The 23,857-nt window shown below is 36.5% G+C and overlaps 1 protein-coding gene across 5 annotated transcripts in view; it reads left to right on the top strand.

Moving 5' to 3' along the window:
- CNNM2 (cyclin and CBS domain divalent metal cation transport mediator 2) overlaps positions 1-23,857 on the top strand; it is a 114,245-nt gene that overhangs the window by 63,559 nt on the left and 26,829 nt on the right. For 2 of the 5 annotated variants that reach the window (XR_010068204.1, XR_010068205.1), the window contains exons 2-3: positions 13,321-15,088; positions 15,140-15,658. Coding sequence is in view for 2 of the 5 variants with exons in the window: in XM_063307097.1 (XP_063163167.1) it covers positions 20,145-20,288 (144 nt within the window). In the remaining 3 variants the exon portion in view is untranslated. Of the gene's footprint in view, positions 1-12,790; positions 12,848-13,320; positions 15,089-15,139; positions 15,659-20,144; positions 20,289-23,857 lie in introns of those variants that run through there. The other 3 variants (XR_010068206.1, XM_063307095.1, XM_063307097.1) reach the window with 3 other exon arrangements.

Genomic DNA, 23,857 nt, shown 5'->3' on the forward strand with positions numbered 1-23,857 from the left:
AGTAGAAATTTCTTTAATGGAGTGTAGTATGCAGTACAGTGAAAAAGTTGCGAATAGAAGTTCCCGCACTTTCTCCCAGTTAAACAGTCCAATGAACTCAACCCCCTCCCCCTTCTTCGGTATGCAGCCTCCCTTCTCGTGGCAGTTTGTTCAGTTCTGTGCAGATGTCTCCAACAGCTTGGGAGCCTGACCTTGGATGCCAGAGATAGCCCAAACAATATGCTTTCACACTCCTGGCATGTCCTTCCCGCTTCTCCCAACTTGCAAGTTTTGACACGTGTTGACTTCATTCATGCATACAAGTCTGATCAGATGTTCTGGGAATTTTGGATCTGGGAGCATGACAGGCACAAAGCCAGCTGGGTGACCTTGGGCCAGTCACTCTCTCAGCCCAAGGAAGAAGGCAATGGCAAACCAGTTCTGAAATCTTGCCAAGAAAACTGCAGGGATTAGTCGAAGCAGTCACCAAGAATCGGACATGATTGAATGCCCCCCACCCCCACAAATCTAGTTCTCTAGGATTAGGAAGGTAAATGATAAGAGGGTTCCTTGACATGAGAAAATAGCTTTAGATTGAAGCTTTCAAAATCTTATCCTTGCCACATCATATCTAAAATAGGAAGCAGATCGTATAAACTTTATTTTCAGTGTAATTAGTAGTTGCTGTCTTAGGTGAAAGTTCCAAAGGATGGTGATTCTCTTAGGTTATAAACATAAGAACAACACCCAACTAGCCTACTACCTAGGCAGTTGTTAGACTAGCAATTTGTTAAGTTTCTCTTTTTGCCCATCTGATAGTGTGGCTGCTATGAGCACCCCCACTTTGCTCCCTCCACTTTTGCTTCACCAGGTCAAAAGACTTTGGAAAATTCAGTATGTATTATCTTTTAATGCTTCTCAGTCAATGAATTGCATTAGTATAGTATTGCATAACTGCAGGGACTCATTCAGGCAGTCATCAGAAGTCAAGAATGATTGAAAGGTACACACACATACATTTCTAATAAACAGTTATTTCATTTTTGTCATTAAATAAAATAAATAAAACAATAAATACATTTTTAATCTTGTGTTTCATAATGGTAGCAAAATAATGCTTAAGATTATCCAATGCAGATTAGAGCCCTGTGTGGCAAAAGAGATGCTGGATGTTCAAGCTGGCTTTAGAAAGGCCAAGGAACACAAGATGTTATTGCTGATACATAATGTATAATTGGAGAAAGCCAAACAATATCAATAAGAAGTATGTGCTTTGTTGATTATAGAAAGGCCTTTGATTGTGTCATTCATGTCAAGCTGTAGAATGGGAATCCCAGAATATCTCATTGTTCTCATGAGAAACCTATATACAGGTCAGAAAGCCATCATTTGGACACAACATGGCAAAACAGAGTAGCTCCAGGTTGGCAAAGGAGTACAACAAGGCTATATATTCTCCCCTTATTTATTCAACCTTTGTGCTGAATATATATTAAGGGAAGCTAATATTGGAAGAAGATGAGCAAGGATTTGAAATTGGAGGAATAAACATCAATAACCTGCACTATGCTGATGACACTACTCTATTGAAAATGCTATCAAGTTCAAGCACATTGTAGCTTGTCTGATAGGGTATGTAGATAGCTCCTTTTGTGTGCTCTAAGATTGTCGCTGTTGTAGTTGAGTATTTGGTTTGTGTGAGTTGCTTTCCAGTAGACATGGATTTGTAGTGTGCTGTTGCTTTTTCTGCTGATGAAAATTTCTAGAAAAGAGAGTTGTTTTTCATGAATTTGATTCCATCAAATTTGGTTAAGTTGTACATATTTTTTTAAAATTCTTTTTGGATTATGATAAAGATATCATCTATGTAGTATATCCATATTTTGAGTTGACTTTGTGGGAGGACCATGGTTTCTAGACATTGCATTACTGTTTCTGCTAAGAATCCTGAAATGGTGAACCCTTTAAGGTCCCTTTGATATGTTCACAGATTTCGCCAAAAAATTAAAAGTACATTGTGAGACATAGGTCTCCAAGTTCTATAGGCTTTGTGTATTCAGTTAGATTAAGTGTGTTGTGTAGTAACATTGTGATTATGTCTTTGGCTAATTTAGGGTTGATCAATGTGATTGATGTAAACAGAGAAAATCTTGCATTAGTCTCTGCTAAATTCAATTATTTTCAGCCCATTTCTCTAACATATCAAGATTCTTTTGTATGTTATTTCTGCTTTTTGCCTTCTTGCTCATACTTAAACATCTTGCTCATAAGAATATCATGGGGTATTTTGTCACATGATCTCCTGAAATCAAAAGATAGTATATTTACAACATTTCCACAAACACCTAGGTTGTTACCTGATTAAATAATGAGAACAATAATTCCTGGCAAGGAATACAAAATATAATAAGAAAGTAATAAGAAAGAATATAAGAATTTTATTTGTTTGCTTCTTCAATAATCCTATGCATTTGTTCAGACTATGAAGATTAAAACTATCCCCAAAATGACAGCAAAGCAAAATCCATTGCTTTTTTTTTTTTTTTTAATTGTATGGCATAGCAGTTTGATGTTCATGCTGCTTTTTCTTGCTGGGAAATCCTTGTGAGGTCCAGCAGTCAGATGTGTAGACTATTTAGCCGTGACAAGTCACATTGCCCAGGGTGCACCATGAGGAGGCTAGTCTACATTGCACCGAGTTGGGCTGAACTTGAAGACCAGGAAAATTCTCATCCTGCTGGCTCAATTTAGTATGAATATGTAATTGAAGGACAACATAACTGTCCGCTAACCTGAGGAAAACTTATAAATTTTGGAAACAAATGATGAGCTCTATTGTGCAGCTCTAGTCAACTCTACCTACATGTGCTTTTGAGAATGGGATAGTCAAAATATCCACTGATGCCTAAAAATAGGTGCTATGCTCATCGAAAAGCAGAAAAATCAATTAAAAATTGATTTTATGACAAGTAGAAATACCTCTCTGTCCCAAGTATCTGATGGTAAATCTAGCACCTGTGATATAATAATAACTCCATCAATAAAATGGACTTGTGAGAAAGGACTACATTTAAAAAACGACAGATTTTCTGCTCAAAGCATGTACTGAAAAAAGTGGAGGGTTGAAGTATTGCCCTTCATCAAAAGTTTGCTCCAGGAGAGTTCAGGACAATTGAAAGCAGCCCCAGTAAAATCATAAAACTCTGATTTAAATCAGATTTTAAAACATAAATATTTACCATAATTAAAAAGAACTGAGTGAACAAAAAGATCATTCTGTTTAGGATCTAACAAGTAAGAATAATAAGCAAGCACAACTGGAACACCAAAAGACTCAACCTCTTCCCCAGTGATTTCTATTTTCCAAATGCCCCCTCTTTCAGAAGCAAGGTGGGTATCTGTAGTTGATCTTAACCAATAGGAAGTCTGGAATAGGAGAAAGCATCCCAAGCCATTGGGTAAATTGATGTTATATATCAGCACTGAACTGGACATGAAAATTGGTTTGTGCAACTTTTAAAGTGATCTGCATGTGCTCAAAACTGTGGAAGCAGTATTTTGCAGTAATAGACTCTTCTAAACCCTCTTCAAAGGTAATCACAGCCTTCAGGGCATGACCTGCACTGAAACAGTCACCTCAAGGGATAGGCAGGGACAGTAGTATCTATTTCATAATGTCTATTCAAGCCAAATCACTGGCTGACGTAGCTTATGAAAGAAAATTGGTTTTACACCCATAGCAGAATAGTATTTAGCTGAAGATACAGAACAGAAACACTGTGTTTCCCCCTGATTTACAGTACACTTCCAGACTAGATCCTGATGATCTTTTTCTTTTCTTTTTTTTAGCTTTCCACTTCTGAGTTTTCCCCTTACCCCTTGAACCACCTCCCTTTTTGCATGGGCTGAAGCTCAGAATGTGCAACTTCATCCCAACAATGGAAAGGATTTGGAATTTGAACAGCTGCTCTTTTAAAAAACAATTCCATTATATTAACTTTTTATTTTTTAAAACCTTTCACATCTGCATGTCAGGCAGTATTTAACAAGTAAAGATGCTAGATTTAAGCAAAATAAAAAGGCTTGCTGCTGCTTCTCCTGTAACTTTAGCATAGTAGTTGATAATTGGATGAAAGTGGATATCAACTAAAGCTACATCAGGGGGAAAGGAAGAGAACATCAGCAGTTACTGCTTCCTTACAAAGTGGAACAGTGAGTAAATAAGGAGACTAGGGGTAATTGGCAGTTGTGAAGGAGTGTATGTGTGCAATATAATGACCACCCAGGAGGGTGGTGATCTGGTATGAGAGAAAAATTTAATGGGGTAGCCATGGGATTTTCCTTTAAGAATATGTGTTTTAGGTAAACACAGAAATATACATCTATGAAATTGAAATAGATAACACATAATTACAGAAGCAAACTGCAGGTCCTTTGTGGGACGCATGAAGTATGAGCAATAGGAAAATTTAATTACCCTGACAATTACTGAAAGACAAACCCTGCCAATTACCTAGGCCTTCCAGGTAATTCCTAGAATGTTGACAAAACTCCATTTTTTATATATACATATAATTTTTATTAAGAATTTTGATTATAATAGTAAAATCTAATTCAAACTAAACTTAAAGAGAAAGAATAGAAAGAAGGAGTAAAAAGTGCAAGGAAATAGGAAAAAAGAGGACGAAGCAAGAGAAAAGTAAGAATATAATAAAAAAGAAATATGTAAAGAAGTGACTTCCAACCTTCATCACAACAAGTATAAACAAATTTAGTGACTCTTCATCTCCTATAAGGTTACAAACAGGTATCTCTTCATTCCATAACCCATCCCTTATCTGTAAGCAAATCCATCAAACATCAACTTCTCAATTCTGGTGTCAGCAAAAAGTGCATAACAGGTTGCCAGAACTTCGCAAAAAAAGACATATTTTAACTTTGATCAAATAAACCAACTTTATATTCCTTCCTTTTACTTCTAACAATCTTAATATTTAGTTCAGTCAAATATTGTTGTAGGATTTGATTTCTCTTCAATTCTTCTTTATCCCATCTCACAGACTTTCTCAAGGGTTTAACAAGTCTCTTTTGCAGATCCAATAAGAAAACATTTTCCAGGTCATTCTCTTGGTTTGTCATTTGTATTTCCCCTTTAATTTTTAAAACTTCATTCATTTCTTTCGTATATCCAATAAAGCATCATTTTCCAAATCATTCTCTTGGCCTGTCATTTGTAGTTCCACTTTTGGTACTTTTGCTGTCTTGTCAGACAAAATTTGCTCTGTTATTCCCTCATTAACATCTTTTCGATATCAACTATCTGTATAATCAGACATCATTATTGACACTGTTGATATTGTAGCTGCTAATTTCTGGCTCCATTCTTCAAAGATCTCCTTTAATATTTCCAATATTATGACGTTTAGTATCATTTTGTAAGTCACAGTTAACCGATACCAAAGTGGGCTTGTATTTTTTTTCCTTCCACTTAGATTCTTTAGTCCCCTCTAGTATCCAGTTTCCAAAATCATAAAGTCACTTATCTTTGTTATCTTTGTTATGAGGCAAGATAGTCAAAACAGTTCTGGTTCAGACAAGAAGCTATTTATTTTTTATAGTTAATTCCAAAATCTTATAGTAAAAGTCAATATTCCAAATTTAACTGGACCCTTAATCCATTTGTAACTTTCTTAGATCAAAATCTTATTTAGCTTTTTGCTGTTTGTTTCAAATTCTTTTAAGTTTTTAAACTTGTAATTTTGTTGTTGTTGTTCAGAATTGAAGCTAAACATACCTGGTGACTTTTCAAACTTGTTTTTCCAAAGGTCTCTGATAGCTTTAAGATGATTAATAGGCAATTTCCAAAAGTGATTAGAAAGTGAGGCTTGCAAACTTATTTTCCTTTAAAATGCTCTGCCACGGTTGTGAGCAAGATAGCTAATCCCTTTGTCTCCCGGTGCTCAAACCCACAGAAGACAGCTGTCCACACAAGCAGCAGCCATCTGGAGCACAATCTCCCATCATCTCCTTATCTGGAGAGGTTCTGAAGAACTGGTTTACTCACCAGTTCTTTGGCCTTGCCGTGGTCGTCATCTCCATAGACTTCAATTTGCCATTCCTCCCCTGGAAGTCAAATTTCCCATTTTTTCTTTTCATGGGGACTGTTTTGCCTGTGCTTTCAGTATTCATTCATTCTGCATTTGTATGTCCTTCAGGCTTTTGAGCCATGGCATGCTATCCACCTTTCCCCTGAATTCATTCAAATCTGTTAAAAGCTAAGGTATATGACTGACTTCTCTTGGCTTTTCCTTCCTTAGCTATCCTAAACTCTTGATATGACATGGTCATTCTCGGCCAATAGAGCCTTACAACTTCAATCTACTGACCAGTTCCTCTTTGGATTGGTATGGCTAACATTTTCAAACCCTTTGTTTTCTGAATTTGGGAAGGTATTGATAAGTATTTTGTCCCTTGACCTGCCCCACAAGGTCCCCAAATAATAAAGAGCCAGGTCTTGCACTGACTACTCTTATGACCTCCCTCTTCCATTTGCTCTTCCTTCTGAAAAGAGAGAGAGAGGGAGGACTGTTTTTTTCCCCTTTATCATCACAGAAAAGTGGGGGGGGGGAACTTAAGTGCCTCTACAAATGGAGAAAAAGAGCTACAGGTTATTTAGGGGTGGGATTTCTTATTACCAAAAAATCCCCAAAATAATAAGATTAAGTTAAAATTATAACAATGAATTTCACCATAATTTGGAGGCACCTTCCTTTTTTTGGCAAAATGTTCAAACACATGGTGATGTCTTGGTTTTATATTTTCTTGGATGAAATGGATTATTTAATTGATTTCAGTCCAGATTCAGGTTTGATTATGACACAAAGGCAGTTGTGATTGCCTTGGTAGATGACCCATGCAAAATAAATCTCTTGTCATCGGCATTTTGGGTGGTCGTGGGAAGCAACAAAATGTCTGTCATGTCTTGAGACAAGCCCTGTGACTTATAATACTTGCCTTGGACTTCAGGACACAAGTATGTGAGAGGTTTGAGTTGTGACATTTCTGCCTATATTCTGTCATTGTGGTTATATGCAGATGCTTATGCCCTTACCTTTATTTTTCTGTCAAGGATGTCATGTGTAAAGTTCATTTAAAGTCTTCCTACTTTATCCCACAATTTGAGCAGTGGGTGATACAAAATACAAAGGTTTATTTGTATTATTTTGTACTATTCAGATTCTTTTTTAAAAATCATGTGCATTAACCATGTGATTTTGCACTTTAAGTAAAAAACCTCAGATGCTTGAAATTGGAACTTGGAATCTATACCTTATTACAGCTTCCTGCAGCCCCCTGCCTGCGTGATCAACAACAAAAGATGTTGAGAGTTGTAGCTTAAGTTATAAACTGGAAGCACACTCTCATTGTTTCTCACTCTCTGTCTGCTATAACTGAATATTTCTGTAAATGATTACATTTCTATATTTATACTTTGCAATTGCTTTTATAGAAACAGTTTGAAATATTTGTCACATTTTCTAATAGTGGGAAAATCTGAATGGAAAAATGTATTTTATTCTGGTAGGACAGTAAGGTAAAATAGCAATTTGAGTAATCTGAATTCTTTTTTTAGACAGTCACTGCAGAAATAAACTATATTGGGGCTGTTCTGGTTGAGTGGGGCAGGACCAGTGAGAGGAGGGAGAGAGAGACTCTTAAAACTTCCATGAACAGCAGATTGGACAACTTGAAAAAAAATTCCTTACTTTTTTCTGAACAGCCATCATGTAACCAGTCATCAGAATCTTATGTCTATACCTTTTCTTCAATCTCTGTATCAACTTAATCAGTGGCTCTTAGACTGTTTATATCCTTTTTGAGAGAGTGCTTCCATATAGCTCCTGCTGCCCACATATTTAATGATTGAAAATATGGAATATAAAAGATAGTCAAAACCAAAGTTCAATGGTAAAACTTTGGGACCAAATAAAAAGTAATCACTATATTGCTGACGACTAGAAATCATTTACTTATTTATTAAAAGTATTTTAAAACTTCTTGCTATTGCAAAGAGTCCCACAGTAGTTTACAAATCTATTTAAATCAGAATGAAATCAGAAAAACAACTGTCAACTGAAAACCAAATGTTAGAGTGAGTTTATAGCTGAAAAAGACAAATGTAAAAAAGGCATTTAAAAAAAAAAGATACATAAAACTTATCAGTGTGGAGGCTTGGCATGCTACAGAGGGGGGATCATTACATAGGACAGTTGCCACAATAGAGATTTTCTTCCATGTTGCCATCACACAGTAATTTCTGAGGTATAACTCAGAAAGCAGAAACTTAAACATTGGTGGTACCTGCAAAGTGATATAATTGGAGATGTTCTTTAATCTGTTCTATTATTGGGTGCTTTGTTTGCTAATAGTTTCCAAGTACCTTAACCATCTACCTTGCCTTCCCTGAATCTTACCAGTTTCTCTGACTCTTCAAAGTAGAGCTGGACAAAGAATGGAGTGGAATGATCTGGAAATGATGCAGTTTATAATCATATTTGCTATATCACACTACTGGTTCACATTGGGTGTGCAATCAGCTACTATTCCAAGAACTTTTCGAAAATTCAGAAAGAACCTAGTAGCACCTTCTTTTAACTAATACATTTTATTAAAAAGCATGATTGGTTTCATCCAACTGGAGATCATCAGAGGTAGGTAGCCAGATGTTACTCTACGCAGTTGAAACCCCCTACTGGGAATTGAAACCTTTGTGCTTTTAGATGACTATATACACTTCAGTAGCTTTAGGAGAATCCCAAATAGGATAAAATCAGTCCTGCCTTTTAATAAAATGTGTGAGTTGGAAAAGATGCTATGAGACTCCAGATTTTTTTACACACACAGCTCTCCTCCTACAAGAATGCTTCCAGATAAATTGTTATCAACCGCAATTTCAACCCCAATATCCCTGTCCTGTGGACCTGCATTTGATTTTCAATGTTTCCTAAGTAAACAACTTTGCACTTCTCTATTAAATTTCTTACTGTTACTTTCAGCCCATTTCTCCAAGTTATCAGGATCATTTTGCCTTTTATTTTAGTCTTCTAAGGTATTAGCTATCAAACATTCTTGCTGGCATCTGCAAATTGGGTAAGCATTCTCTCCACTTGATCATCCAAATCACTGATGAAATTATTAAATAAAAAGGAGCACAGGGCTGTTCTTTTGGCACCTCACTTGATACTTCAGTTTGATGAGGAACCACTGTTGAGCACTCTTTGAACACAATTTTCAAGTCAGCTATGTATGCACTTAACTGTCATTTCATCCAGCCTACCGCTGCTGATCAGCATATTAGGTATTTTCTCAATTGCTTTGTTAAAATATACAGTATATTATGCCTATAGCATTTGCATAATCAATTAGGAAAGTAACTAGATAAAGTAACTAGATTAAAAAATTATGATTAGGTGGGGTTTTTTGGTGCCTTCAAGTCACTGTTGACTCCTGGCTACTGCCTGGGCAAGTCCCTGCAGTTTTCTTGGCAAGATTTTCAGAAGTGGCTTGCCATTGCCTCCTTTCTAGGGCTGAGAGAGAATGACTGGCCTAAGGTCACCCAGATGGCTTTGTGCCTAAAGCAGGACTAGAATTCATGGACTCTCAGTTTCTAGCCTGATGCCTTAACCACTACACCAGACTGGCTCTCCTGGCAAAATTAGTACTTGACAACTCCCTGCTGACTTCTGATAATCAACACATTGTTCTCAAGGGATCTCTTTATTATCTGCCCTTGGTGTGGGTTTCTGAGGTGTGTTACCAGTTATCAGATTACAATCACCAAGGCACAAACCGGCACAAACATACCTCTTTACAATAGCATTTAGTTTATAATAGCAATACAGATGGGTGTTAGTTTTAGTGATTCAAAAACAAGTATGAACTTGTTTGGTAGGCTCATCCAAATGGAGGTTGAGACTCTGGGAAAATATCTTTGTCAGGAATCAGGAATGGCCTTGTACACATCCAAAATAATAAGTAAAGTAAAGTAAACAAAACAAAACAACTTCCTTTCTCTTCCTAGAAATTCATAAGGGTTAAATTCCTTTCTTTGTATTAAAGTGGACCTAAACTCTTTCCTTCCCCAAAACATTGCTGTACCTTGGGATGATTAAAAAAAACAAACCTCAAACAAACTCATCCAGCCAGGGGCGGGTATGGAATTGTGTTTGCTAAGGAATTTAGGTGGCTGGCTCACCATGCTGTCCATACTAGAGGTAGAAGAAATTAGATTCCGCTCTAAGATGGCCTCTGGAGCTCATCATGCCAGGGATGCCCAGAATAGGAAAAAAAAGCAATATATAAAATTATTTTATTGAGTGATTTGATTTATAAAGCTACCTAATAGTCATGTGACTTTAGGGGGCATACAGAAATGGTTAAAAAACATAATATAGCAATAAAAGAACACACACACACACACACACAAACACCTGGGAATAGGAAAACTTAAAAACTGATAATGTATCAGCACATTCACAAATTTCCCTTAGAAGAAGATATTCTAGGTATCTTACAATAAAACAAATAAAAACACAAAATACATAATATAAAACAAAATAAAACACATAGTAGCTGGGCATGATCTAACCTATCATCTATATAACCAGGACACAGGTTCTAACCCACATCCAGGGCCCCAGGCTTGAGTACAAAGACCAGTTTTCAAGGCCTTACCAAAGGCCAACAGGAATGAGTCAATCTAAAATCAGGAGGAATGATATTCAAGGGCAGGTGCCATAGCAAAAATGACTCTCCCTCTGGGACCCACCAGCTGACACTCCCTAGCTGATAGTACCCTTCCTGCCAGATCATATAGGATGGGTAGAAACAATTGGGTCGAGATGGTCCCATAAGTAACCCGGTCCTAAGCCATGAAGGGCTTTAAAGGTGACAACCAACACCTGAATTTAATGTCTTTCTGAAGGACAATAAAGTCAGGAAGGTGCAGACTTTGGGAAAAGTGTTGTTCTAGAGGGCAGGAGTGGCAACAGAGAAGGCATGCTTCCTGAATGCCATAAGGAGATCTCTCTCTTGTGGTAGGCACCTTCTGATCTTATCAGAGGGGCAGAAACAATGGGAGAGAGTCCCACAGAAAACCATTTCGATTACTAAAGGTTGAGTTAAAATAAAGCAGACAGACAGACAGACAGATAGATGGATGAGAGGAGTCAGCCCCAGAATTCTGCATATGAAAACACATGAGTGTATGAAGCTAGGTGATTGTTCCTGAAAACTGTACTGTATAGCTTTTTATACTTGGAAGGGAATTTATATATCTATGCAGAGAAGTGAAAAAAAAAGCAGCCATACTGAATAACTGATATTCAAATATGCATAGTAGTTTTGAGACATAAATGACAAATTCTTTATATAGTTATGTATCCAGTTATTTCTGGTTTCTTCATCTTGTTTTAAGTTTACTAAACACAGTGCTGATCATACTGCAAAGGGTCCTAGATTAGCAACTTTATTTTATTTATCTTTCCCAGATGCTGTGACCTGAAATCCAGGATTCTGATATTTGACAAACATGTATTTCATTGTTTTTATTTTGCTAGCTAATTATTTTGAATATATAATAATCTGTCAGATGTTGGAAATATTTATTTATTTATTTATTTATTTATTTATTTATTTTTCAAATTTAGTTCATGGTGCCACATTTATATCTTTATTATGTCTTGGGGGAAAAGGTAGTTTAAGTCTCCTACTCCCCTTGCTGCTGCAGCTGATTTTTTAATTGTTGTCTCTTATGGTAGATTGAATTTTTTGTGCAAATACAGAAATAGTAAAATATGAATACCCAAGAAGGAAAATCCGTATTTGTTTGCTAATAAATTACCAGACTATTCTTCCATCTGTATTATAGACATTCATGTATTTGACACTTTAGCCATTTTCTTTTCTGTCAATAAAATGCTGATTCATTCCTTAGAATTATATCTCACCTTTGCTTCATGAGCTCAAGGAGGAATATTCCTCCCTCCATTTTTCACCCCAGCAACATCTTCAGAGGGTAGCTTGAGCTAAGTGATAATGTTCAGCCCCAAACCATCCAGTGAGTCTTCCTGGATGAGAGGGGACTTGACCCCCACCCCCACCCTCAGCACAATCTTCACCGCTACTTTAATCTCCTGGTCAGGTAAAGTTATTCTGCTTCTTGGTTCTCTTTATGCATAACTCTTTACACACTATATACTATCATCAGATGTCTGTTAGCTTAAGCACTTGTATATTGATAGAATCAAATTGGGAATCCTGCCAATGTGTTTTTGAAAGCTGTAAGATATAAGCCTTATTACTTCTTTCTCTATTGGGTGCCCAGAGCTTGCAGATGTATCTGGGAAGTAATGATGAATTTCACAAGAGGCTGCACAGTTGGATCTAAAATAATTTGTGTGGTGTAGACTAGACTTTCAGTGGAATACTGGGCAGGAATAACTGTTGCAGCTGTTTCCAGACTCTGGAGGACAAAATGTCTGTAGAAGTAGCCCTAATAGAAGTGCTCCAATTTGGTCCAATGTTTTGTAGAAATTACAGAGGCATAAAAAATACAGCATTTCTTGTTGCTTAGTAGTGTGAACTGCCTTCATTATAACTTCTGATGCCAGATACACATTTTGTCTCCGAGCAACTCTTTACCTTAAGCATGGGGACAGTTTCTTCAAAGAATTCAACACTTTTAAGTTATCTGAGAAAGCAGGACTCTAAGATCTGAGCTGCCAGCGTTCCACTTTTTTTACAGGTGGTACCACGACAGAGAAGGCCAACAAAAAAGGCAGCATTGCTCATTGTACTTTTCCTACTGGTAAGCTAACTATGCTGTGTTATGTTATATTTTTAAGTTGTTGTGACCTGCAGTTTTGGCTGTTCTATTCAGGATCACATTATAGAGATATTGTGTCTCATAAAGTAATTTTAAAAATAGAGAAGGAAACATATGCTATTAGAGAAATAACAATATTCCCCTATTTATTTTACTGCTTGGTATTCTGTCACATTATATTATTACTACTGTTTCTTCACAAAACTGGGCCTTATTTTTCCACACATCTTTCCTTGCCTTGTTTTTCCACTTACTTTTCCAAATCCCCATAGTTTGCATGCATTCTCTTACCCCATCTCGCATATCTTCTGTGTATCATCACAAGCAGAATATGTCCCCTGGACTGTCATGCCCCCTTCATTTCCTTGTTTTTTTCCTATTTTGCAGGGGTAACAATGGCAGCTATATGTGGTACATTTATTGTCCTGGGTCACGTGCCTTTCTTCTTTTTTCAGTGATGTGGCTGGCTTGAGGATCACAACTCATCACCAGAGGAATATGAGGAAGTGAAGGAAAAGGTAGAGGAGAGAAGGATTGTACATGATCTGCTGTCTGCCAGAGATGTGGTTCATGAAACTAAGCCAAAGATGTTCATCTGCCTGAATTACCTGAACTAGAATTAAATCATGGAACTTAAGTACCAGTCTGCTAAACAGTACAGGTGTAATGCATTTCCAGAAATGGATGTTGAAGTTCACTGCCAGGGAAATAGGGTTCTCTTAAATGAGTTAGTGATCTACAGAGATTTCCAACATATGACATCATGTGTGAAGCAGCTGGTTCTGATCATTCACTGTTCTCCTCCATGGTTCTTGAAGATTAAGACTACATCTTGAAAGAAGTCCAAGAACAATAGGAAAAAAAATCTCTTTTGGTACACTGAGTAATCACTAATCAAGTATTGCTACAATGTGTTACAGAAGTAACTTTAATTTTGGGAAAGTAGACACTGATTTCTGTCTTGACCTTTTTTCAATATAATGCCATTAATATAGTGCTATCACTGTTTGTCTCGGTGTTGTTTGTCATTTGTAACATAGATGATAATTTTACCCCTTTCATTCTGTGAAATAGTATAACACAGTGGTTGTTTCTGGCACAGATTCAACATTTACCCAAACATCATAGTGGAACTAGAGGCAGAAAAAGTTACTTTTGACAGGTATTCAAAATCTAAGGAACTCTGAAGTGAATTTGCTCTTCTGTTCTTATAGTGATGTACAGGCCTTATCATCCATTGACAAATTAATTATCAATGCTCATCTAATGCTTAGAATTTCATGAAGATTTCCTCAGTTATTGATATGATCTGTGGTGCAAATTACTTTCCCTTTCTGCAGTGTTTTTGTAGTTAAGATGATTGGTTAATAAATTGAAGGGATGGCAGTACCAAAAGTAGCAGAGAGGCAAAGGTGCTATAGGATAGCAGGCTTCAAAATGTCACTGGATGGAGAACTTACTAGGGTACATCTATCCATCACATTTCTGATCATTATATATTGATGTCAAAAGTAAATGTATTTGCTTAAAAAGGCATAATGCATATTCTGTTGATTTTCTAATAAGGTAAACATGTTATTTAACATTAGGTCCTTTGTTTCATTTGCTTTGGCTGTTTTTTTTTTATAAGTTTGATGGATGAAAGCAACAAGTTACATTATTTTTTGCATAATTGGCAGCATTTGCTGTCTGCACTTGAAAAAATATTTCTTAAAACCTTTGGGGCCATAGACATTTAATGAATACATCCTCCATATAGCACCAATTTGAGATTTGTATCTGTTTTGTTTCATCCTCTTAATCAGAGATACAGATTTTTTTTCTTGCCTAGCAGCTAAAGGTCGGTTCACCTGTGGTAAAAGGCAAATCTGGGAGAAATATAAAACTGCACATTGTTGGCATCTTTTTTTCTACATAACAATGCGGTCTATGTAGAAACTTCATATTGTTTGGAGTGGCAATTAGGATTAGACGATTGAGAAATGTTGGCAATGAACCCAGGAGGCAGCACTCTTAGAACTCCAAAGATCCTGAATTAGGTCAGCAGTCTATTACAGTCCCTAAAGATTTTGTTTGGTAAGAGCCAATGAGTTTCATTCCTGATCCTAAGTTTGTCCATGCCTTTTATTTATGGAATTGTACACATCTGGGTGAATAACTGGGGTGGCAGATACTTTCACACCAAACTAGTTCTCCAAATACTAAATATTAGATTTTTAAATAGTGAGCTTTCCATGAGTAATTACTATGCATTTTTCTACAGACTTCTCAGAGTACCTGTTTCCAGGTAATTTTGGAATAAAGGTTGGTTGATAAAGAGATAGTCATTCATCAACCTACTTTCTGAACCAGATGTTACTGTTGCTATATTAAGTAGTGCACCATTTTTGTTATTGTTAAATCTGCATAAAATATCTCTTATCACTATAAAAATCCATTTTTATAATGTAGTTGAAACAGTATATGTATTTGTGCTATGTCTGAAATTTCCAACATTCTAGTAAAACGCCATTCTAATAAGCTCTTTTGTCTGTGAACAAGGTTTATGATATTAGTAGTCTCCTTTTAGACAAGAGATCATGTTTTGGGCATGTACATCATTGGAAAGCTTACAAATAAAAGAAAAAAAACAATATAAAACAGAAAAGCTTGTGTCTTTGACTTCCAGTGGGCTACTAGTGGTATCCATGTGTTGACTTTTTTGGTTTCATATTTCTCCTGATTTCTTTCTTTGCTATTCTCTTAAGACATTGATCTCAGAATATAAACTGGCACCAATCTGGCAGGTCTACTCACTGACTGACAGAGTAAAGTAATAATTATAAGTAACTGTTATTAACTTAGAAGGAAAATGGACTACGGGTTATCTACTATCCAATTATCCACGATGGGTTCTTAGTGGATAATAGAATGTACAGCAGTCCTTCAGAATCCCTGTCTATCCTAGTAGGGTCCCAGTCAGACTTATCAGCAAATAGTTCAGTACTATGCTGAAGTGTTTAAAGACTTAAGTTTCTGTTAGGACTTCTCTTGCTCCATGATAAATATGTTGTTATAAATAATGCCCTCTTGTGCACATTGGTTCATTTTAAGAATCATAGAAAACATCTCCATTATTTCCTCTTGTCTATCTCAGTTCTTCTCTGAGCATCTGAAAAAAAATGGCTTCATTCTCTTCAGGATCTTTCTATTGTTTTGTTAATTTCCACATCCTTTCTCAGTTTGGACAATTGTCAGATCTCCAGAATACTGATTCTGTAATGTGGGAGTGGGAAAGATGGGGGTCAATTGTATGGGGCAGAAAGATATTTAATAACTGTATATACTTGTATAAATGTCAAGGGCGGGGGTTGCTTGTTTGTTTTTATGCATAACTTCCAAACAGTTCCACCAAGTGGAATGAAGAAAAAACAGATATCGTAACATTAAGTAGTTCCTTAATTTCTTATTTGGCAATCATGCCACAAGTCTCAAGTTGTATAATTTTGTTAATTATTAAAGTGAAGAATCCATTTTTGTTCTTTCCAGAAAACTTTAAAAACCTTTCCCTCATCCTCTCAACCTCAGCCCTAACCTTCTTTATTACATAGACATATATTTATTGTACGTATATAGACACATTTACATACAAACCTATTAGTGTCCCTACTTGCTAACCAAAGAAAACTGATTAGTCTGGCAATGCATTTGCATATGGAACTTCAATACAAAATAACATAGAGTATATTTTGTTACATAGGTTATCTGTAGTCTTTTAAAATGTCCTGTTATAAAGTAGCATACTTCAATCAAATTAGTTTCCCCATCAGAAAGAAGGCCTGCTATTAATCCATATTTCTACTGGTTGGTTTTTAATTGTACTGATTAAAATTAATCCTCATTAATTAATAATCAAATGCTTTGTTGATTAATCTAGTAATTAAACATACGATGCATTTCAGTATATAAATCTTTTGCACATGATTTCATAAATCTTTCAGTAATAATTGCCCCAATCCCATGTAAAACTACATCATTTCAAGTATGTCTTGGATTGCTGCTTTTTTACACCATTGGATGAGATGCAGCCATGTCAAATCATACAGTTCTGGGAAGAAGAGCAACACAGAAGTAAAATAAGCTGCCAATTGCATTGCAAATGAACTATTGTGATTGTAACAACCCACAGTAACTAACGTATCAATAGCTTTAGTTTGGTTTAAAGGTCCAGTTATTTTTTTCCTAATCTTTGCATGTTGAAGAAAAAAAAAACTTTTGGTGATATCACAATGTATATTTTATTTCATCTAAAAGTGGTTTGATTTCCATAAAGCTGTAAGAGAGCAAAAAAAAAAAAGATTAAAGACTGGAACAAAATGTAAAGTATTGATTTTTCTTATTTACTTTTTATAGCATCATGCTGTAATATAAAAAGGGCAGTGAATCTTTATGAAATTGTGGGAGTTGTTTATTTTCAATAATATGTGTTTTATTGACTTCAAATTTAAACTGTAAACTCTCTTCAAATGGGTAGTTTAAGTCAAAATAATTTCATACCTTATATCAGCACACTGTATTCTGCTACCAAATAAATCAGTATTGTCTTTCTTTGACACAATCAGAGTAACTGGAAATTATGTAGATTAGAGAGAGCATGTAACATAGATCCCATTTCATGGACTACAGATAGATAGCAAAATTATATATAAGAAAGGCATTTCATTTTTTTCATGGCCTAAAGGGAGTTTATGCTCATGTGCATAATTTTAAATACAAATAATGATTCTAGTAATTATTCCTGCTGTAAAGGTTTCTCTGAGACAAGCTTTGCCAGTGTGGTTCAGTTGGTATTTGAAGTATGGCCATCTGCATCTAAACGAGTAGCTCCAAGACAATCAGATTATGTAGTAGTTACTTTGGTGAGAATATCGTGTAAGTGGAATGGAAACTTCATTTTGAGTCTAATATTAGACCTTGCTTTGGAAAATTCCTTTTAAATGATCACAAGCTGGGAATAGCAAAAGAATTTAACTTTCAACAGACAGCATTCTCAAAGAATTTGCTTATGTTAGGTCCCTGGGAAAGCAGATGTGAAGTTTACCGAACTGAATTATTTTGACCTGATGCAGTATTTATGTCAATTATTAAGGTCCCCTCCCTGATCTACTTTTTCCAGAGCATCTTCATTCTTTAAACATACATTTGCTTGAATAGGATATTTTGATTGCTTGTTCAATAAGCCTAGATATTTCAACAGATACAAAAATCTTTTTAAAAAAAAAAAAAGAAACATTTTTTCTTGCATCTGCCATTTAGGTAGTAATCTAGCAGCTAGGATAGATATTAAATAGTGTCTGAGTTGAGCTGGTTTTTAATTCTAAATAAGTTTGCTGTTGTGTAGTTATTAAGCATCTAAAGGAATCTTTTAATGTGATTAGTCAGACATCAATTAGCTTACAAGTAGTTTTCGCTTATCAACCACTTGTTCAGCAACCATTTGAACTTAATAACGGTGCTGAAAATAGAGACGACTGGTCCTCGAAAGTGCAGCCATCGCAGTGTTACTGTGGTCATGTGAACGCGATTTGGGCACTTGGCAACAGCGCACATTTATGATGATTGCAGCCCCCCGCGGTCACCTGATTGCCATTTGAGACCTTCACAGCCAGCTTCCAACAAGCAAAGTCAATGGGGAAGCTGGCAGAAATTCACAAGTTGTGGTCATGTGACATCATGCTTAATGAGCCCCAGTGATTCATTTAACAACCACAGCCAGAACTGATGGAACTGATGTCATAAGTTGGTGCAGTCATGTGACATCACACTTAATGACCACACTGCTTAGCAACAGGTTTGCTGGTCCCAATTGTGGTTGGTAAATGATGATTACCTGTATTGTTCTTTAATGAACAAACATTTAGGTTCTGTGCATGACATCTGAGTTTTGTAAATAAACAAGGACTAAATTTATGTTCTACTATTGGCCATAGAAATGAACCACACAATATATACAAAAAAATTTAAATCAATCTTCTAATAGTTTCCCTTCTAAACATTCCATATTTAAATAAGTGACACATCCCAATATATTATACAGAATTTCAACAACTGTGTGTAATCAAAATATTCATGTGGAAGTATAAATTAAGTACAATCAAGCATGCTTGAGAATGTCATATTTAATCTTTAGTTATTTGCTCTTGACAACATGCAGGCTTCACCTCCATGAAGTAACAAGTTGTTTTGCTTCTCTAAAATCACAAATGATCAGATTCATCTGTTTGTAGATGAATGGTATAACACACTATAATTAGTAATTTAAATATAGAATATCATTATGTTAGGGAAAGGACAATTGATGAAAGCAGTTATAAGTGTATTGAAAAAAATAGTTAATTCCTAGATTCGTAAGTCAGAATTGGAGTAAATCATTCTAGAATATGCATACATAATAGTAGTACAAACTAGATTTTGTGTCACAGAGGTTCTTAGAAGATACAATGTAATATATTAATCTCTGATGTTTAAATTTCTACTTTAATATAAAACTTTTATTATGCTATGCTATTTGGATTTTGCTTTAATTTTATTGTATGCTGTTCGAGGATGTTTTGTTTAATATCTTTTATATATTTTGGACATGAACAAATAAAATTCTGTTGCATTTGCTATGGTAATGGTGGTGATCTTTGTGAAGTGGTTAAAGATGCATAAGCTAAACAACATTTTTCTTAGCATGGCTGAAATATCAGGAGTATCATCTGTTCCTTGTAGTTACTAGATCTAATGTTCTCTGCAATTAAAAATCTTTACAGGAGTGGATTACTCATGGACCTCATATGCTTCCCTCCACCCATTTTATGATTCCCAGAGCACTTCCAGATTATACTGCCATAATTTAACAAAACTGCTAATCTTTAGCAGCATGACTTTTCTTTTTTCTTTTTTGCTGCTGTGGGGGAAAGGGAAAATAAATGTCTGTTTTGCTCCTTAATCCCATTTCCAACCTTCTCAAACAAAATGTTGAAAAATTGGCTCCACCCATCTAGGTAATGTCAATACTTAAGTAGCCCTGCTTCTTGTGGTACCCAACTGGAAAAACGATATTTGTCTCTCGTTTCAATTGTCTCTAAAAATGCTTGGTAAACTTTTAGATAGGCTTCAGTTTTTTGTTTTTTAAGTATTAGTATCCCTTAGATTATATGTTGTTGCATTATAGGATTCATCTGTGTCATTTTGGAACTGACTGGTCAGTCATTCTGCTCTAAGTTCTAATTTCTTGGTCTACTACTTTGTGCAGGTAAATCTCACTTGGCAATTGTGCAGCGGGTGAATAATGAAGGGGAAGGGGATCCTTTTTATGAAGTCTTGGGCATTGTTACCTTGGAAGATGTAATTGAAGAGATCATCAAGTCTGAGATTCTAGATGAAACAGATCTCTACAGTGAGTATTAAGCATCATAGTGTTTGCCCTCAAAATTATATGAAGGCCTTCTTGCAATGAAGTTCTCTATCTTTTCATTTTTTTTAGAGAAATTATATTCTGAGATAAATTAAGTTTGAACTAAAATTGGAAGCCTGGCCCAATTTAAAATGCGCGTGTCTACCTCTGTATCATAACAAAAAATCAGGCCTATCACTAGACAGCTATTTTAGATGGCAGATAAAGGACAAAATTCTCACTGTCAATTTTATATCCTTTAACTTAAAGCCTGCTGCTTTAAAATGATCTGTCACCCTTGTTCAACTACATTCTGCTTGTCTTCTATACATGGTATGTGAGAGATGTATAAGAATATTGTCTTGTACTAGGCAGCAAAATGCCCTCAAAAACCCTGTACATATCTTTTCTGAAAATGTCAGAAGACTTTTAGTAAACCAGTGCCTGGTTTGTAGTAACAAGTGTTCCACCCCTGCAGTTGGAAGGGGTGGAAAAGAGGCAGACAGGTATGGAAGAACAATGTAGATTGGACTGCAGGCATTTTTGAAGATGTGTATATAATTTTGTTATACTGTCACATTTGGTCAAGCCTATTTTCAGATGCTGAACTCAGTAATGAAGGCAAATACAGAAGCTGAATCCTGACAGCACAGAGACTCTGTTGGGAGGGTGTGTTCCTCAATATGTGAATCGAGGAGTTTGCCTTTTCTAAATGGAGTTGTGCTCCCTCAATAAAAATATGTACATCATTTGGTTGTGCTGCTAGGTTTATCATCACTGGAGGCCCAAATGAGTTATGTGACCAGGAATATTTGTTGGTATACCGGCTGTACCTTTTCCTGGATAGGGGTATCATCCACTAATGGGTTTGATATGGTCCTATCCTTGAGCTATAGCTAGTGAAGCAGGCGGCAGCCAATTTGCTAAGGAAATACCTAGTTACACATTCCACTACTGCTGAAACAACTGTACTGGCTGCCTAGTAGCTACTAAACAAGGTTCAGAGTTTGTTTTTTTGTATATAACTTCCTAAATAGTTTGAGAACAGGGTACCCAGCAGATCACCTTTGCAGATGTAAACTTATACAGTCAATTAAGGAGACTACTGCTGTGACCTGTAGACTACCATTTGCTGAGACCTCTCTGCTGTCCTTTCTTTAGGACACTTTCTTCCCTATTATTCAGTTGTGCCTACTGTGATATATCTTAAGCTCCTATTAAAATCTCATCACCCACACCTTCTCTGCATGAATGTTGTTTGTTAATGTTTATTTATTCATTTATTTTATCAAATTTATATGGCTGCCCATCTCACATAAGGTGACTCTGGGCGGCATACCAAAAACCCATCAATTTACACATATTATGAAACCATTCACAACAGTTAAATTAATTATTAAAACCTACTTTGTGACATGGTCAAAATCAGAATGTTACATGTGTGGTAGCCACCGTGCGGGCTCCCTGCTGTCAAGGGATCACCAGGCCTGTTGAAAAAACCATGTTTTGAGAGCTTTCCAGAAGGCCATAATGGTTGGGACTAACTGCACCTCAGGTGGATGATGCTCCAAAGCGCGGGTGCTGCAGCAGAAAAGGCTTATCTCCTAGGTCCCATCAGACAGAATTCTTTAGTGGACAGGACCCACAGCATGCCTCTCCTGCTGGATCTGATGGGATGGGTAGATGTAATTAGGGAGAGGCAGTCCCTCAGATAACCTGGCCCCATGCCATGTAGGGTTTTAAAGGTCAAAACCACCACCTTGAATTGGACCAGGAATCAAACTGGCAACCAGTGCAGCTCGCGGACCTGAGGTGTAATGTGTCCTTCTAGAGACACATATAACTGCCCATGCCACTGCATTTTGCATCAGCTGGAGCTTCTGGATACTCTTCAAGGGCAGCCCCATATAGAGCACATTGCAGTAGTCCATTCAGGAGATGATCAGGGTGTGAGTAATTGTGAGCAGAGCCTCACAATCCAGGAATAGGCACAATTGATGCACAACACAAAATTGTACAAAGGTCCTCTTGGCCATGACTGCCACCTGCTCCTCGAGCAGGAGTCATGAGTCCAGGAGGACCCCCAAGTTGCGCACTGTGTCTGTTTGGGGCAGTGCCACCCCAACCAGTACCAAAGATAGTAAAGTCCCAGATTTGGGAGGCTCTAAAACCCAAAGCCACTCAGTCTTTCCAGGGTCCAGTAGAAACCTGTTGTTCCCCATCCAGACCCTTACAGCCTCCAGGCCCAGAACAGGACATCAACTGCATTGCTTAGGTTGCCAGGGGCAGAGAGGTACAATTAAGTAACATCAACATACTGATGATACCTCACCCCATAGCTATGAATGATCTCCCCCAGCAGTTTCATGTAGATGTTAAACAGGAGTGGAGAGAGCACTGAACCCTGCAGCATCCCACATAGTAGGGGCCGAGGGCTTACTCCCAATCAGCACTGATGTATCAGCCCCGAAGGAAGGAAGAGAACCAGCACAATACAGTGCCACCCACTCTCAACCCCAGAGCTGATCCAGAAAGATATAATGGTCAGTGGTATTGAAAACTACCCAGAGGTGAAGAAGAGCCAGGATGGACACACTACCTCCATCCCGCTCCCACCAGGATCAACCAAAAGTGCAAACAAAGGTTTCTACTGATTGAACTGCTTCCATAATATTTTATGTGGGGGTCAGAATAGGGGTCCTTCCTTTTGCAACCTCTTTCACATGCCCTCAGGAATGCCCCAGTCTTGGTAGGGTTGAGGAACTCTCTGGCTGGTTTGTGGAGAGGAGCTGAGGAGGAAGAAGTCTGTTCCCCAGGCAAACTTTGTCTGATATTGGATTCCACCCAATATATTTCAAGAACCTTCTTTTATGAAAAAAGTGTATATAAAAACAACAAAATGACACAATTTGCAAAGATACATACATTCTGTTAAAAGGTAACACTCAGTGTAATAAACCATGTCTAACGTTAACTAATCTTAATATATACTATGCAAACAGCTTCAACTCACAATATCTAAACAATAGTTTATGCTCGTTCCACTCAACTGTTTTAAGAAGATATCATAAAACTTTAGTACTAAAAAATTTCATAGTCATAAATATGTTTGACAAAATATGTTTAGGACAGCCTTTCATGTACAGCCCATGTAACCATTTTAAAATGTAATCTGCACTACAGGATATATAACAGGTTATCCTCTAAACTTTCTGCCTATTCCTAAATTAAATTACAAAGTATCTATTGTACCTGTGACATTTTAAATACTGAAAGCTTATATGATTTATATATTGCATGTAGTTCATTGTAATAGTCTTAAATATTTGGTAAACTTTGGATTATGTCTAAAAAGAATAAATTGTAAAACTTTACAGATAAAATTTCCTTTATTTTTTTTTACTGTCATTTTCTTTGATATACCATGCAAATAGAAAAAGAAATCTGTACTTTATGTCAGTTTCCATTTCTTGCACATATTACTTCAGTGAAAAGCAAAAGGAATAAGAAATGGGTTCATTTTTATCTTTCATACTCCACTATAATTTTAAAGAGGGTAGAAGAAGACTGCT

This window comes from Candoia aspera, chromosome 6, assembly GCF_035149785.1.
Source record: "Candoia aspera isolate rCanAsp1 chromosome 6, rCanAsp1.hap2, whole genome shotgun sequence".
Classification (NCBI taxonomy): Eukaryota; Metazoa; Chordata; class Lepidosauria; order Squamata; family Boidae; genus Candoia; species Candoia aspera.